This window comes from Antedon bifida, chromosome 7 (assembly GCF_963402885.1).
Source record: "Antedon bifida chromosome 7, ecAntBifi1.1, whole genome shotgun sequence".
NCBI lineage: Eukaryota > Metazoa > Echinodermata > Crinoidea > Comatulida > Antedonidae > Antedon > Antedon bifida.
In genome coordinates, this window is record NC_136232.1 from 3,704,376 (window position 1) to 3,720,464 (window position 16,089).

Here is a 16,089-nt window from a genome sequence, read left to right on the forward strand (position 1 = left end):
TCGCGACACAATAATTAAAATATTAAATTGGCAAAATCCATGTCATGATGTTGAAGATATACCTAAAGGTATAAAACATTAGATTTGATTTGCTAAATATCTGAAGGAACAACTAGTTATCCAATCACAAGGTTTCTTTCATAGACAATAGACATTAGCCATATATAGCGATGATGGACGACGGAGAAACGAATTTTGCCGCAAAAACGAGGTATAAAATACAAGTAGTTTTCGTTGTTTTATTTTTTAGTTTCAATATGAGTGGTAGTGTCAATTTCTTTAATAATGAACCTTCATATTGGGTTAACAAATTATATATAATATAGGGTCGATTGGCAAATAATTGTGTGTTTTGTTAGCAGGCATACTGAAAACCAAATGCTAGGCCTAGCCTGCCTAATTAATTAGCTAGATTAAAGGAGGCCGTGTCGTCGATGGTAGCACGACGATTCGGCCCGGGACCATTCGGCCCATTGTCGAATATGCATTTTATAGATGTTTTATTTCCTTTTCATGCTTTTAACATTCAATGTTTTTCTTTAGGGAAGATGATGGTTACAGAGTTTAAAATGTTGATCTGAAAACTACGACCGACTTATCAAAAGAAAACTAAAATGGGTAGGAAAAGGCAACTCCAATTAGCAAGTGCACCCAAGAGAAGAACTGTTTTACAGTTAGATGACAATCGAGGTAACCCACTAATTTTATTTTTATTGGTAAAGATAGGCCTAGCTCGGCATATCTATTGTTTAAATGGTTTCAATTTATATATGATACTAAATCTAATAATGTTGTATGAAATATAGTAAACACTTTTTTCTATACAAATTATAAAAAACTGTGATTTAACCATGGATATGGTTTGATATGGTAAAACAAACTCTTAAAAAAGTGAGGCAAGCCATTATGATTCTATATTTCAATCTTTATTTCTTCACACAGATGAATAAATAATATATACAATAATAATATATTTACGAAAAGTTTCTGATTATTTATTATTATTTATTTATTATTTTTTCTTTAAAGGTACTACAAATAATCGAAGCAGCCCTGTTACAGTTAAACAAGGTAAGATTATTCGCTTTAGTTAATAATAATAATAATAATTAATTTTTCAGTGAATCAGCAAAGTGTTTTTCAGAGGAATATACAATTTAAGATCCTAATTTTAAATATCTCAATTGCAATGTACAATTTGAAATCTGACTTTGAGTTTAATTCATAAACAATACAAGAATTTATTTTTCTGTATACATTACATTGCAGGTAACTCGTTAGGGTTGATAAGTCATTATGGAGAAGATAGTGAAGAGGAAGAAGAAGGTAACGAATTGACATAACAATTTTACAGAACAATTTTTCCCTAAATGCATTTTCTGGAGGATGTTTTTTCCCGTCTTATTACCCCTCCTCCTGCCTTAAAGTTGTTGAAACCCACCCCTAGAGTTCTCGCTACATCCCCAATTCATGTATTCATTATTAAATTTGCTTTAAATATTGACATGAAGTACTAAATTTCTGGTTTCATCCATTTTTTACAGAGGAAGTACCAGCTAAACCAAAAACAGAAATTGACTTGAAAGTGGCAGACTTCCTTGCGGTATGTACTGTTATGTTTATTCATATAGAAATATTTTGCATACAAATAAGTAATAATGATGATAATATAAAGTTTACGTTTTTTTGTTAAATAAAAGTATTGACAATTTCATCGTTAATTAGTGCAAAATAATGAACAGCATGTGATGCGCAATCAAATGCAAGAATACAACCACAAAAAAGTATATATTGTAATTTCTGGTATTGTAACAATTTACAAAATTCCCCTGGAATAATTTTGTTAAAGCTTTTGTGGTGCCCTGCCAATCATTTGATCAAGCCACTAACGTTTTTTGTAATAAATCTTTGTTTCTATTTATAACAGGAGATAGAAGCATTAGACACTCCAACAGGAAGTGGATCCAATACACCTAGAGAAGAGATTGTTGAAGAGGAATCAGTTGAAGCATCAGTAGAACAATCTGCTGCACAAACGACAGAACAATCTACAGAACAAATAGGTATTTGAAGTAAATTAATTTGTCAGAACTGGGACACATGTATATTCAAATATGCATTTTATGCACTTGGCAGCCTTACTTGCTTCCAGACACACTCAATAGATAGTAATTCAATAGATAGTGCCTGTACATTAGAAGGGTAACAGCAATCAATAACATCTCAGATTGTGACTTCGGAAAAACGATCGAGAAATACCAACAACAGAATTTAAAGGTGTTTGCGGTTTAGGAGAAAAGAGGCAATTCAGTACTACTATATTATATAGATTAATTTTAATTGTGCAGTCATTTAAGATAATTTGTGCTTTCTAAATCCATAGGTGAATGGCAGGAGCTACTAGATCCAAATACAAACTGCATGTATTTTTGGAACACAGTAACCAATGAAGTAACATGGGAACTTCCACAGTCGCTTCAGAACGTAGCAGAACCTTCAGCTTCTGCATCTTCTGTGACTACTTCTGCAAACCACACAGAAAATCACTACAATGATGTTGACATCAATAAAGAGGCAGAGCCTAGTATCCCAGAAGTGCCAGTAAATGTGCCAGAGAAAGACACTGAAGATATGGAGGTTGACGCTTCACCAGCATTTCCTCTCTTTGGGCCTAAGGCACCAAAGCCAGACTTGGATGCAGACGTAAGTAAAGCAACGGTAGCAGTTAATCAGGATTTAAAAAAAGAAAAGCCAGATATTTCTAAAGAGTACGGGATATTTGTCAAAGGGGAGCCCTTGGTGCCATCTAATGAAAGAGATTATGATATTTTTGCGGACAAATCACCGGTTAAGGAGGTGAAAGAGGGAAATGATGTCCAGGGTAGAAGTGACAATGAAGATGATCGTTCTATGGAGTCAGAAGAGAAGGAAGATGGTTCCACAATTGATGGGCAGGCAGCGGAGGAAGAAGATGGAAAGGATTCAGCGTTAGAATTTGATGAAGACGATATTGACGCCCAGTTAGAAATGGCACTAGAACAGAAAAAAGTAAGCTTCTTTTAAAGTACATATCGACTACTAAATTCTGAAACTTCAAAGTTAAAGTAATATACAGTTTAACTGCCCTGTGCAGACACGCTTACTTCATATGAAGACCAAAAACCGGATAGAGAGATCAGATTGTAGCATTTGTTGCAATATCCTGGATGAGGGATACACAGTACAGGCAATTATTAATCAAAAGCTCTGTCTATTTTTTACAAAAACAAAATGTGATATGCCCAAATATGGTAGTGGTATGCCCAAATATGGTAGTGATTGACATCATCATATCCATATATGAGCATGTCACAAAGTTTGATAGTGTAGACTGTGTTATGATTGTTGTTTTTTCATTTTATAGGCAGAGTTACGCGTTCTTGATGAAATTGAGCCATCTGATTCATCTGAGGAAGTGACTACAGTACAAAAACGCAAACAAGATGAAATGTCTGAGAATATTTACAGTAAGTTGTAGTTGTCATTGTCTTGAAGTGAATAGCCATGCCATCAGGATTAATGAATAAAGATATCCAAGAACAAGAAATGTATATTGATTGTAACGTTGTGAAACTCAACAGAACTAAATATATGTGGTGTACCGCAAACTTCATATCAGCATTTTATTTCGCCATGAAAACCTTCAAACAACAAAAAAATAGGTTAACAAGAAACAGGCCAAGAAGTACAGGGAAAATATTTGTCATATTAATTGAAAACGTTGCCATTTTAATATTGTTTTTTTTTTATGTTTTGTCTATTATTACTGTTCTTGTAGCCGTCTTTTTCTGGAGACACATGGCCGTCATTGACAGATACTTAGTATCAGTTGACTTCACTGCTGGTGTACTTGAGATCTACGTTTATACCATGCTATAAACTTTTATTTGAATTATGAAAAAATAATATTGTACTTGTGCCATTATCCCTTTACTCACAAAAATGTTTTGCTTATTTCTAGCTGAAAATGGAGAGATAAATTTGCTTCCATTCAAGAAGAAACGTATGGAAATGCTTAAAGGTCAGAAGCAGGCATTAATGGAAGACAAAGCCACTCAGTGCGATGACCTGGACGTAGCAGAAGTTGCAAATGAAAAGACCAAACAGAAATCAAAAGAAGAAGCAGATCTGAAGGTAATATATCTATATTATACAAGGGTGGTATTATTTATTACATTACTAGAAAAAAAAAATTTACAAAAATAGAATTACACCACGCTTGTGAGCATAAAAATAGGGCATTTATTTTTTATTATGTGACCCACACTCATCCAATAAAATGACAGGAATATATCTAGGTGTTATAGTTTATATGTTTAGTAGGACTTTCTCACAGTGCACTATCATGTTTGAAAATTTATATCTATTGTTTTATTGTTGTTCTTCATAGGCTGAAATTGCTGGAGTGACATCAGATTTAAAAAGCAAGCTTGGATTTCTGGGAATGTCAAGGAAAGATCTCAACAAATTTCACATACTTTTGATTGAAATTGAGGTATGTAGAAATCATTCGTAAAATAAAATGGACAAATATTAAACAATATCTGACATTTTTATAATGTCATTTCAATTTCCTTAATCAAACAATTTTTTTACAATAAGTTCAAAAGTTCTTTGTTTCTCTTTTCCTGAGACTTCAAAGCCCCAAATGTGTATTTGTATGCATACAGTCAAATACCTCCTGAATATTGGAATTTCTGTTTTTGTGGATTTTTTGTGCGTTATTTCATTGCAATGATTTTCATTTTTAGACACGTGTGCAAGACTGGCGAGATGGGATTCTAGACGGCAAGCACTTAAAGAAAAAACTAGAAATTGCTAACTGGGAATTAGAACTCTATGAACGAGAAGCTGCACCGCCCAGTTGGACGTGCGCGTGGGACAGGTACGGTCATTTCTTTTTTCTTGAGATACCAAAAATGACCGTACATATCATACACATTGAATGTTGTAACTTTTGTTGTTGAAAGTTTTAAGGAACACCGCAAAAAATAATCTCAACGAATTAACGATAGTGAACAAAAAAAAAAACTTGCCGAATCAGCACTAGTTGCAAAAGGAGTCGTCCGTAGCATATTTTTTTACAACTCTAATATACATTACCACATCAACAACATACAAACACCTTTTTTTTTAAATATTTTTTTACAATAAATGGGGGTGGTGTAATTTTTATAGAATATATTAAGTTGGCATGTAAGCCATATTTTTTGCTATGAATGAAATTTTTCTGAAACGTGGTGAGAGAAGAGGCGGCGATCTTTTACGGTGAAGTAATGTGCTGCAGAGGTGTAAAAATGGTCTTTCTGACGTGTACAACGATTTGTGAGTATGCCTTATACCCTAAGTCAGTCAAAGTTGAATGCAATTTTGACTGCCTTCCAAACCGCACTGTCTGGATAGCCGTAATTGAAAGGTTATTCCGACACTACCTTTCATGTTGTCAAAAATTATAACATGAAAGATGAAACGTCGATTCAATACCAATGTCAATTTTTTATTCAAATTCAAGGAAAATTTACAATTAAAAAATGTATTGTTTTCCATATACTGTACTGTATTGTATTAATCATTGGGAAGAAATGATAATCTTCTGTTTTTCGCGCTTCATATTTTCTTTCCGTTTTGACTTATTTCAATTGAAAACAAAATTGCAGCATTTTGTTATAATCCATTGTTTTCTGTCTTAGTACAAACATAATGTTTGCAAAAAAGACAGTGAGACGACGCTGAAATATTTCATTAGTTACTGACTTTTTTTTAGTTTCACAGGAAAGGGACCTTCTGATCTTCTTAGTTATATATTCTATATTGTATGACATTCTCTCAAGTCAACCGAGTTTGAATTGCAATTGATATAGGTTGTATTTTTCGTTCCATAGAACGCACAAATTGTACTATTACGTAAACAACAACACCGGTGATTCGCAATGGGAATACCCGTTAGAAGCGTTGCAGCAACACAAGCAGACAGTGGGTTCGGAAGGCAATCGTGATCAGTTTGTGTGTAAGGATACTTTCAACCAGGCGTCTAGTGTCGGTGGCTACAACAACGAAAACAAAGATGAGACGGGTCAAAACCAGAACAAACAAAAAGGTGTGTTCATGTGAATATAAATTAATTTATTCTATGTCACTGGTTCTTCTGGACTTAAAGTAAATTGAAGGCACTTTTCTTAGGTATCAATAAGAATTTGTTACCATTATATTGAGCATACAGATCCGGGCGACATTTGATTGAATTTTTAAAATATTATTTTCACTATAAACCGTATAGATCTAGGATTACAAACTTTTTAGGTGATCATTTAGAATAAAATGATCACCTATTGTTATTGTATCAAATCTTTATTTTTCTTTTTATTGTTTCTGTACACTATTTTGTGTAACAATTATCTCAAAAAGTTTAATGTCAATGATTACCAAAATTTCAGAATATCTTTCAAATAATATAACTTAATCCTAATAAGCTTTCCAGCGTGATCACTCATCCGTGACGTCATTTATACGCAATTTTGTGAAATCACATTATCAATCATATCTCCATAATTCATTATTACATATTAATGAAATTCACTACACGTAAACTTCAGGTCAAGGGTAAAAATATTAGCAAATAAAAAGTTGCGCGTTTCAAGGTCATGCACGTAAAATCGCGCGTTAAAAATTTAGAACACTCAAAATAAAATTTTGATCAATTTAGAACATGAAATAGGCCATTTGCGCGTTTTTGCGCACGCGATTCTTAGAAAGCGTAAAAAATAAAATTTGATGTATAAATCACAATCTACTCACAATTCTTAGTACATTCACCGATTTTGAGTCCATTCCGACCTAAGATAACGCTATACGAGCACGTTAAAAATGACAAAATACGCAAATTAATTGCATCAAAGTGCTGAAAATGGTGAAAAATAAGGCATTTTTAAAATGAAAATAACTCTTCAGAATGCAAGATGACCCCCAATTGTTTTAACTTATTCAGGAAGCCATTGAGTTGTAGATATGAATTCATGTACACATTTGACGTACAAAATGTTGTGACGTCATCAAATGGCCACTTCAATTTAAAATTAAGTTTTTTTTCTCTTTTGTCATATTTTATCACATTCAATAGAACGCATCTCTAATAATTTGTGCCTGATTTTTGCTCAAATTTTAGTATGTGATTGCTCAATTAATTGACTTTCTCATGACCTGCCACTATTTTTATTTTGATGACGTCATCACGCGTAAAAACTTGAATAACGTAGGTCGTGTAATTTCACCTTCGCCGTAAATTTGAATATCTTACAGCTCTTCAGAATTAAAGGTTACCTTGATAATTATAATTTATTATGAAAGCTGATGAAATGTAGATATGAATTCATATAAAAATTAAGCCTATCGGATGTTGTGACGTTAACATATGGCCAGTTGAAGTTAAAAAGTAGTTTTTTCATCTTTTTCGTCAAAGTTATACAAATTTCAAAGAGCGCGCACAGCGCTTCTACGTGCCAAATTCTCTTCCAATTCTTATATTTATTTGCTCAATTCATTATCTTTCGAAATTGTCATCTTCGAGTTTATTTTGATAATTCCATCATACCAAAAAATTAGAACATGATGTGTGTCCCATAATTTCACCTATGCTACACTGTATATAGATACATTATATACTGTACATATTGTATATGGCATATAATAGGCACAACTCAGCACTAAAGCGTATAATAGGATGACATACATCAACATTTTCTGATCGTATGTTAACGTACGTGCAAAAAAATTATTTCGGTAAAATGATAAAAATGATCACCTATAATTCGTCAAAGTGACGAATTAAATTCTAGTTAAATTTTGTTTCTGTAGAAAAAAAAAATCTATATTTATTTATTTATTGTCAGTTGTTATTCTGCTAGTATAAACAGGCATCTATCCTCAAAATATACCTAATCATATTTCTCATTGAAGGTCGTATTTATACTATATTTTATATGCAGTGTTTTATATTTTATTTGTTTGCAGAAATGGATAAAATTAGTAAAGAAACAATTGAGGAACCTAACCCATCAATTGATGTAGCCATTTCATCAGAAGTCTCAAGTGCTCCTCCATTACCTGATGAACCCCCTCCTCCACCACCCCCAGAGTTAGACATTCCACCACCTCCCCTGCCCAGTTCACCACCACCACCACTTCCTCCTAGGCCTCCTCCAGATTTTGACTCTGACAGTGAACCTCTTCCACCAGGAGTGAGTCCACCACCTTCACCACCCCCAGATATACCTCCAATGCCATCAGAACCTTTACTTCCACAAGAGCCTGTTTCAATTGTATCGAAACCTGTGGTGAGATATGTTAATCCTGTATCGGTTGTCAATCCACCCATTATGATGGTACCAAGCTACTCGGCTGTACCGGTGCAACCGACACTGTATGCCCAACCAACTGTAGCACCACAACCTCCTCCACCACAGCCTGTAGTAAAGAAAGAACCTGTTCCGGTAAAGACGAAAACAAAGAAGACTAAAAAGGTATATTGAATTTTGTATAGCTGGATAAATGACATAATAAATGTAGTGTACCAAATAAATTAAATAACATGTAGTACAATATATTTCACTGTGATGTTTATAAAAGAGATTTCTAAAAGGTAAGTGATGTACCTGAAAATAAAGATGGTTTTAATAAAAAATAACACAATTATTGTGTGAACAAATTTGATGCCCTTCTCCAACCAGCTCACCAACATCCACGCAATCATGTATTATATTCTTACTGTTAGTAAAGTAACATAGACATGCATATCACTGTGTAGTTTGTGGTTAACATGCTTGCTTACCAACTTCATAGTCCTTGGTTTTAAGTCCTTTCCCTGCCAAAGTACCATGATTGTTGTCATCACCAACAACATTGCCTTGTTTTTGTTTGAATTAAAACAATAAATTCATTAAATTTGATTTTTTCTTTCAGATTAAGAAAAACCTTGCGAACAAAACTCTTCCCTTGCATTTAGTCGAGAAGTGGAAACAGATTAAGGAAGAGCAAGAAAAAGAGGAAGAGGTTGTTGAAGAAGAGGAAGAAGACATGGAGACAATGAACCAAAGAAGGATAGAAGAGTGGAAGGAAAAGCAACGTCTCACGTAAGTAATCATTTAGGCTCTGTTGAGACTCGCATCATTAAGGTGCCTTATCTAACTTTCCTGTCTTGTATTTGTAAATAACAACAGTGTATGAATTTAAATTAACTCTTGTATGAACAATGATGACCCATTTAGGTTTCTTATTTAAAGCAAGGTGTAACATAATCCATAGCATTCAGACACGACAAATAACTTTGCTGTCTTTTATTTGTAAATAACAACAGTGTATGAATTTAAATTAACTCTTGTATGAACAATGATGAACCATTTAGGTTTCTTATCTAAAACAAGGTGTAACATAATCCATAGCATTCAGACATGACAAATAACTTTCCCAATCTTCTAATTTTTAAATGCAAATTCCTCTGGCTATGTTCAGACTCACAACATTAAGATTTCTTGTCTAAAGCAATTTTCCAATGCTTAAATGGAAATTCCTCGGACTCTTCAGACTCGCAGCATTAAGGTTTCTTATCTAAAGCAAGGTGTAAGATAATCCATAGCATTCAAACAACAATTAATTTACCTAATGTTTATATGGAAATTCACTAGGCTCTGTTTGGACTCGCAGCATTCAGGTGTCGTATCGAAAGCAATGTGTAACATAATCTGTGGCATTAAAATTAAAAATGAAGGTGTTTAGACAAAACTATTAACTTTCCTAATGCCTAGCATATAAAATGGTTTTCTGCTTATTTTTCGGTGTCAAATTGTCACTAATTACAGCCCTGCACACGAGCCCTGTCTAAATGTTATTTTAAAATAAGTCATATAAAATGTTAAAATCAAAAGAGGTTGTTGGAAGAAGACCATGAAGAAAATCAAATAATCAGGACCGTAGCCAGCATGAGGCAGAGAGATTTTTCAATTTTCACTACCCACCCCAATTCCCCATCAGAGATCGTCATATAATAATAATAATAATTAAATTTCAAAGCATATTTGCCTTGTCTATTTTCTCTCTAGCTACAGCCTTTTAATAATGATATAAGATTATTTACAAAATAAATTTAGCTAAATATACTTTATTTTTCAGAGGAAAAGCGTCTTACAATGCTAATTTTGAAACGATCAAAGGAGACTGGAGAGAACGTCTAAAACGAAAAACTACAAATTCGTAACATTATCCACCTTAATAATACTAGGTACATTTGTTGTTGAACGTTCATAAAATCATGGAGAAATTAGCCATGATGGAACATTGTAAATATATTCCGTGGATAAAGGTATAGCCTTATGAGGGCGCCCTTCAAAATTATGAACAAATATTGCAAATATCTTTATCTTTACATTTTGTAATGTCATTATGTGCCGAAATACGTTACATTAGGGTATGTAAGTTTTTACCAAACAAGTTTTATTTTAATTTAAGCTATACTTAAATACTCTATGTATGTAGTCTCAAGATTGCATATTGGGTTTCCATTGAGAAAGTGGATTCATTTTTATACTGTATATTTTGAAATTATAATGCATAGTCAGTTCATCTAAACTATTTGGTATAGTAATTCTAATCTTGTGCTAATGTTTACCCAATCTTATAATTTTATTTATTTATTATTATAAATCATGTACATACCACGTTATAATTGATGTTAATGCAATTATTAATTGCCACTAATAAAGCCCAAATATAGTACTGATATGACATCATCGTGTCCATATATGGGCACATTACATTTTTTTGTCACATAAACTTTGATAGCTGGCTTAAATCAATAAAAACTAGTAGATTGGTATTATTTAGAATAATAAAAAAAAGTTCAAAAACTTGCTTGGAGTCTCTAGAACCTTTTATTCATCTCCAAGTTTCCAGAAAAGTGAAATACCATGAATGTTATTTTTACGAAAAATGAAATAATTTTAGCTATAAAATGATTAACCAAAAGTCAACTTCATAAAAAAATGTCAATTGAGGAGTCCATAAACAACATACTGAAAATTCTGAGTTTAGTAAGGAGTCATGTCAAAAATATTCTAACGCAGTTACTGTAATGATTTTAGTTTGTTTTATTGTTTGTAAAGCATTCATTGTAATAATCAGGATGACTGTATTGTTACCAGACATTTTGCTAGACAATTGCAAAAACAGGTTAAAAGTGTGAACGAAATGTAGTTACTGCAGTAACTGCTGTAGCTTGCTTTTTGACATCATCCCGACAACATCCGCAATAATTTCATAATTTAGTATAATGTTGATCATAATACAATACTAAGCATTCTTTTGTATCATGTTTTAGACTGTATAATATCTCTCCTTGGGGTCATTCCTATTAAGAGGACAAAAGGGTTCTTTAATAGAGGTTCCATTGTAGTTCTACAAAAAAATACTGTACGAGAAAGTGTTTTTGATATACTGTATTTATGGTGGAAGATTTAAATGTTTACAATTACTGTACCAATAAGTTTCCGGGCTACTGATTATCAGTTTTTACTTGTCACAAGCCATTTGGACTACTACATTTAGTTGTTTGATATACCCATGTTTAAGCTTTCACAAATATGTTTGAGCTCTGAAATGTAGTAACAGATTCGAACTACCGAAAAAGTGGTATTGTCTACCACTTTCATGCAATGCTATTCAGTTCATACAATGCAATTTCTGAAACATGTTTGAGTTTTTTATTTCGTAAATAACCACAGTGTATGAACATGTGACGCTTGAATAAACAACCAAGGAGTTCTCCATGAAACAACAGAATAAGACATGAATTCCTTATGTATATAGATATTAGGTTAGTTCCAATACAAGGTTGTACAATACATCCCGTTATTTATAATACAGTAAAACCCCTATTAAGGGGACACCCACAGAACCCAGCAAATTGTACCAGAGGAGGGGCTCTACTGTAATTTAAAAAAAGCGTTAAGTTTTGTATCATGGGATGATACATGTCTCGCATGGGATGAAACATGTCTCGCCTGTGATGGGATACACATAGGACTCTGTATCATGCAGTATTTATACTGGAAACATGGTAGATACAGTACTGAGATTGAATCTGTTGAAAATTAAATACTAAATTAATTGCGTAGTACCGTAATCTTAAAGTTTCTGCTCTTCACAGAGTTTATTCAAGAAGAGTATGTAAGCCTACTGTTTATCAAACGTTCCTTCTGAGGTATTATTACATTCATGTCAATGTTATGAATGTGCATTATCAGGAACAGGATTCTCTGTAGAATTATTTTGAAGTTGTAACAGTGACATTTAACAGTAGACTTCTGCAAGCTTGTTTTCTTGTCTACACTAGCAAAACATTTCTTGACAAACTCAACGTTTGGTCAAGTTTGCTAAATTTAGACTTCTGCGAACTAATTTATATAAAGTAAAACTTCGGACTTCATAAGAGTGTGTGGCGAACTAAGTACTGTGTACACTAGTATAGATATACTCATTTCTCAATGGTAAAACCAAGCTGTTTTTTTTTAATAATGAAAATAAAGTTTCATATTAAATAACATGTTTTTTTTTTATTTATTTGACCAGCAACAAACATTTTCTTATTTTTAATGCAGAGGCCTAGTAGGCCTAGTAGAGGATAGGCTAACTAAAACTAAGAAGATAAGGCCAACAATTATTTTTGACAAAGAAAATGACAAAGAGATAGACAAACAGAGAGATCGGGAGAAGAAAAACGGTGACGGCCTAACGCCTAAACCGGGCTACCCGCGGGCTACTCAAGAAACAAATTAAATTGTTCTGTTCTTATTTTAATGTGGTAGAAAACCTCGGGTAGGATTGTCCGAGTGTTTTCTTCCCTGGCAATACAAAATAAATGAAACAAGTAAATCCGTAAATCTGCTAATTGAAACCCTGGGTTATTATTCTTTGATAGTTTTGTTAGGGTGGGTTACTATATTAGAAGGGGGATTACTATTAGAGTAGTGGGTTACTATTTCTAATCTTAAATTAGGCACCTGAAAATAGTAACCCACCCGCCAACTTCTCCGGTCAGCAACAATAAAAGAATGAACTACAAAATATCAACGTATCAATCTACTATTGTAGATAACTTTGAAACTGAGTCATCTACAACAGAGGCATCTACAACTGAGGTATATACAACTGATGCATCATCTGCAACTGGTGTTTTACATCAGAGTCGTCTACAACAGAGTCATCTCCATTTACAACAAAAGAAGAAACTACAAAATGATCAACTGTAGATGGATTAGAATTAACATTTACTGTAGATGACATATCCAATCGAATCCACGTATCAATCTCCTACTGTAGATGAATTTGAAACTGGGGCATCTACAATTAACTCCATTAAGTAACTCCAACAGAGTCACCTACAACTGCCATAATTTCATCAAAAGAAGGATCTACAAAAGGATCTACTACTAACTGTATGACATGGTAGAAGAATCCACAACGTATTAATCTACTACACTGTAGATGAATTTAAAACGTATGCATCTACAATGGAGGCATCTACAAGTGAGCTATCTACAACTGAGCCATCTACAACTGAACTATCTACAATTGAAGTATCTACAACTCAAGTAACTCCAACAGAGTCACCTACAACTAGCACATTTATCAACAAACGAAGGAACAAAGGGATCTACTGTAGATGACAGAGGAATCCACAACGTATCAATCTACTACTACCGCTACAAAGCGAGTTTTCAGAATCAAGGTCCACGACGTCTGAAGAGAGTAGACTGAATCACATAGCGCATTTATTGAGACATATACATCAACCAGTAAGTAACTTATTCAATTGTTAATTACGGGATATGGTCGCTTAGAACATTTATAATTTATTAACTTACCCGATTTAACTTGAAGTTCCGAGTGCCATTTGAGACGTTCATGTTAAATGATTATTTTAGTTTTTCTTTACATTTTTTGAGACACGCTCTTACTTTTTTAAAAAGTTTTTTTTTTTGGAAAAGGAAATATTTTTGTTCAATATGAGTGATATCAATATTACAAGTGAAAACCAATTTATGCGACTGAAGCGAAGAAATTCGAGTAAGATAAGAGCTCATTTCTATTAGTTGTAGAGGGGTGCATAATAGTAGATTATACAGTAACTTGTACAAAGTTTGCCATGTTGTTATTTTTACTGCTTGCCACGACAGGGACAACGGTGTTTCTGTCCCTATAATATTTAACTTGAAGTTTGGTTAACAATCCATTGCTTGGCCTACAACATTCTAAGCTTCTTAAGGTATATTGCTGTTAAGGTTATTGCGAATTCAACGATGTGCTAGGCCTTTCCTTGTCATCATGTTAATGTGTAATTTGTGATCTAATATTACGGGTTTTTGTAGTGTTGGATATTTTATTCCATTTAATTTATTTTACAATTTAATTGGAATAACATTTTTATTTTATAGGTGTATGACAGTGGATATTATTATAGGAACAACTTAGATCGAAGTTGATGAAAGGTAAATTTAAAATGGAAACTAATTAGTTATACTTCTCATTGTTAGTAAAAATAATATAATATGATAATATATGTGATAACAATAGATAATAATGCTAACAATATACACTTTATTTCAGCATTGTAAAGTTTATTATATAATACACAAGACAATTACAGCATAACAACATATCATTAAAATACAGGACACTAATTAAAATATTAAACCCTGAGAGAAGCAACACAGTTTCAGTGGAGCCTCGATTGTTTTGTACTGTAATGATACACAGGTTGTTATACGTATAAATCTAGTCTATAATAAACAGAGCATGTTTTCCTATGATCCATTGTTAATTATTAGCCATTGTCCACGAGTGGATGTAGGCCTCTCCAACAATCCTCCATTAGTCTCTTCTAAGTCTGTTACCGTCATCTTGTCTACCTGCTCCGTTTCTTCCATGTGGGTTAGGTGTACAGTCTGTGACAAACTCTACATTGTCTTCTCTTCTGAATATGTGTACTGCCTAAATCCACTTTTTTATTTCTTTGATTATTTCGTTTATATTGTTCTTTCTCTGTCACGGTTGGTAACTCTGTCGCGTCTAGTTAATCCATAATAGCTCTAATAAGGCCAATTTACACAGACGAGCGGTTACGGTAAGCGGAAATCCGCATGGCTTGTCTCAATAGAGTCTGTATCCTTAATAGAGTTTCGCTCAACCACCCGTCATCTCCACATTTTGTGTAAATGGTCATAAGAAAGAACATTTTTTGTTTGTTTTTCGTTTACCGTTACCGCCTACCCTGTGTAAATTGGCCTTTACTCTCGTAGTATAATTATTATTTTCTTGTGGTTGTCTATGTTTCTGACCCATAATATAAGACATTATGCACTGGTATAGATTAAATTGAAAGTTAACCACCAACGTAACAAAAAGAACGTTAATAACCACTACTTAACATAATTAAACATTACCGTAATAATCCAATAACCACTAGCGTAATCAAAATTTTATTGATGAAGAAATAAAAGTGGGTCGATCCTACATAAGACAAAAAAACTTCTACAATCCATTTATTTTATTCTAGTAATATTTTTTTGTCAACATTCTGTCTTTTTACGATATTGAAAATTTAAATCAAATTTGAATACAGATTTTCAATCAGAAATAATGTATTTTTACATTTTTTGTTTCTGCTACAGTATTCGTTTAATTTAATATGAAATAGCATGTGTCAGTTTCAAGGATAAGAAAACATGTTTAATGATTTAGAATTATTAATGGCTTTCCTATTATAGTACAACATGAAACTAGAAAACCAATTTATATCAAAGTAGGAATTATAATAACAATACCGACTAGAGGCAATTTACTTCTTCCAACCAGTGGATGCTTGTCACAAGTACTGATGTATTCTGATATTAATGCTCATTATCAAGTCATTTATAATACATATCTTTTGATAGGATAATAAACACAAACCGAAGATATTATTATTAATAATTATTGTGTTTGTTATGAATGATTACCTGTATT

General features: G+C 32.9%; 2 protein-coding genes across 2 annotated transcripts in view; one reads left to right on the forward strand and one right to left on the reverse strand.

The window, feature by feature from the left end:
- LOC144847938 (pre-mRNA-splicing factor SYF2-like) overlaps positions 1–16,089 on the reverse strand; it is a 75,392-nt gene that overhangs the window by 47,241 nt on the left and 12,062 nt on the right. The window lies entirely within an intron of this gene.
- On the forward strand, positions 147–10,938 carry LOC144847934 (formin-binding protein 4-like). The gene is made up of 15 exons (XM_078704530.1): positions 147–211; positions 544–690; positions 1,030–1,071; positions 1,270–1,326; positions 1,545–1,603; positions 1,928–2,063; positions 2,384–3,048; positions 3,404–3,506; positions 4,001–4,173; positions 4,430–4,534; positions 4,791–4,924; positions 5,922–6,136; positions 8,047–8,555; positions 8,995–9,164; positions 10,201–10,938. Exons 2-15 carry the CDS (start codon positions 615–617, stop codon positions 10,283–10,285), a joined length of 2,529 nt encoding a protein of 842 aa, XP_078560656.1. The 5' UTR covers positions 147–211; positions 544–614; the 3' UTR covers positions 10,286–10,938.

What these genes read in the sequence shown, in the direction of transcription:
- LOC144847934 (XM_078704530.1), top strand. Translation starts at nt 615, where the DNA reads ATGGGTAGGAAAAGGCAACTCCAATTAGCAAGTGCACCCAAGAGAAGA. An exon ending in ACAATCTACAGAACAAATAG is followed by an intron (nt 2,064 to 2,383) that starts GTATTTGAAGTA and finishes CTAAATCCATAG; the next exon opens with GTGAATGGCAGGAGCTACTA. An exon ending in TGGACGTGCGCGTGGGACAG is followed by an intron (nt 4,925 to 5,921) that starts GTACGGTCATTT and finishes TTCGTTCCATAG; the next exon opens with AACGCACAAATTGTACTATT.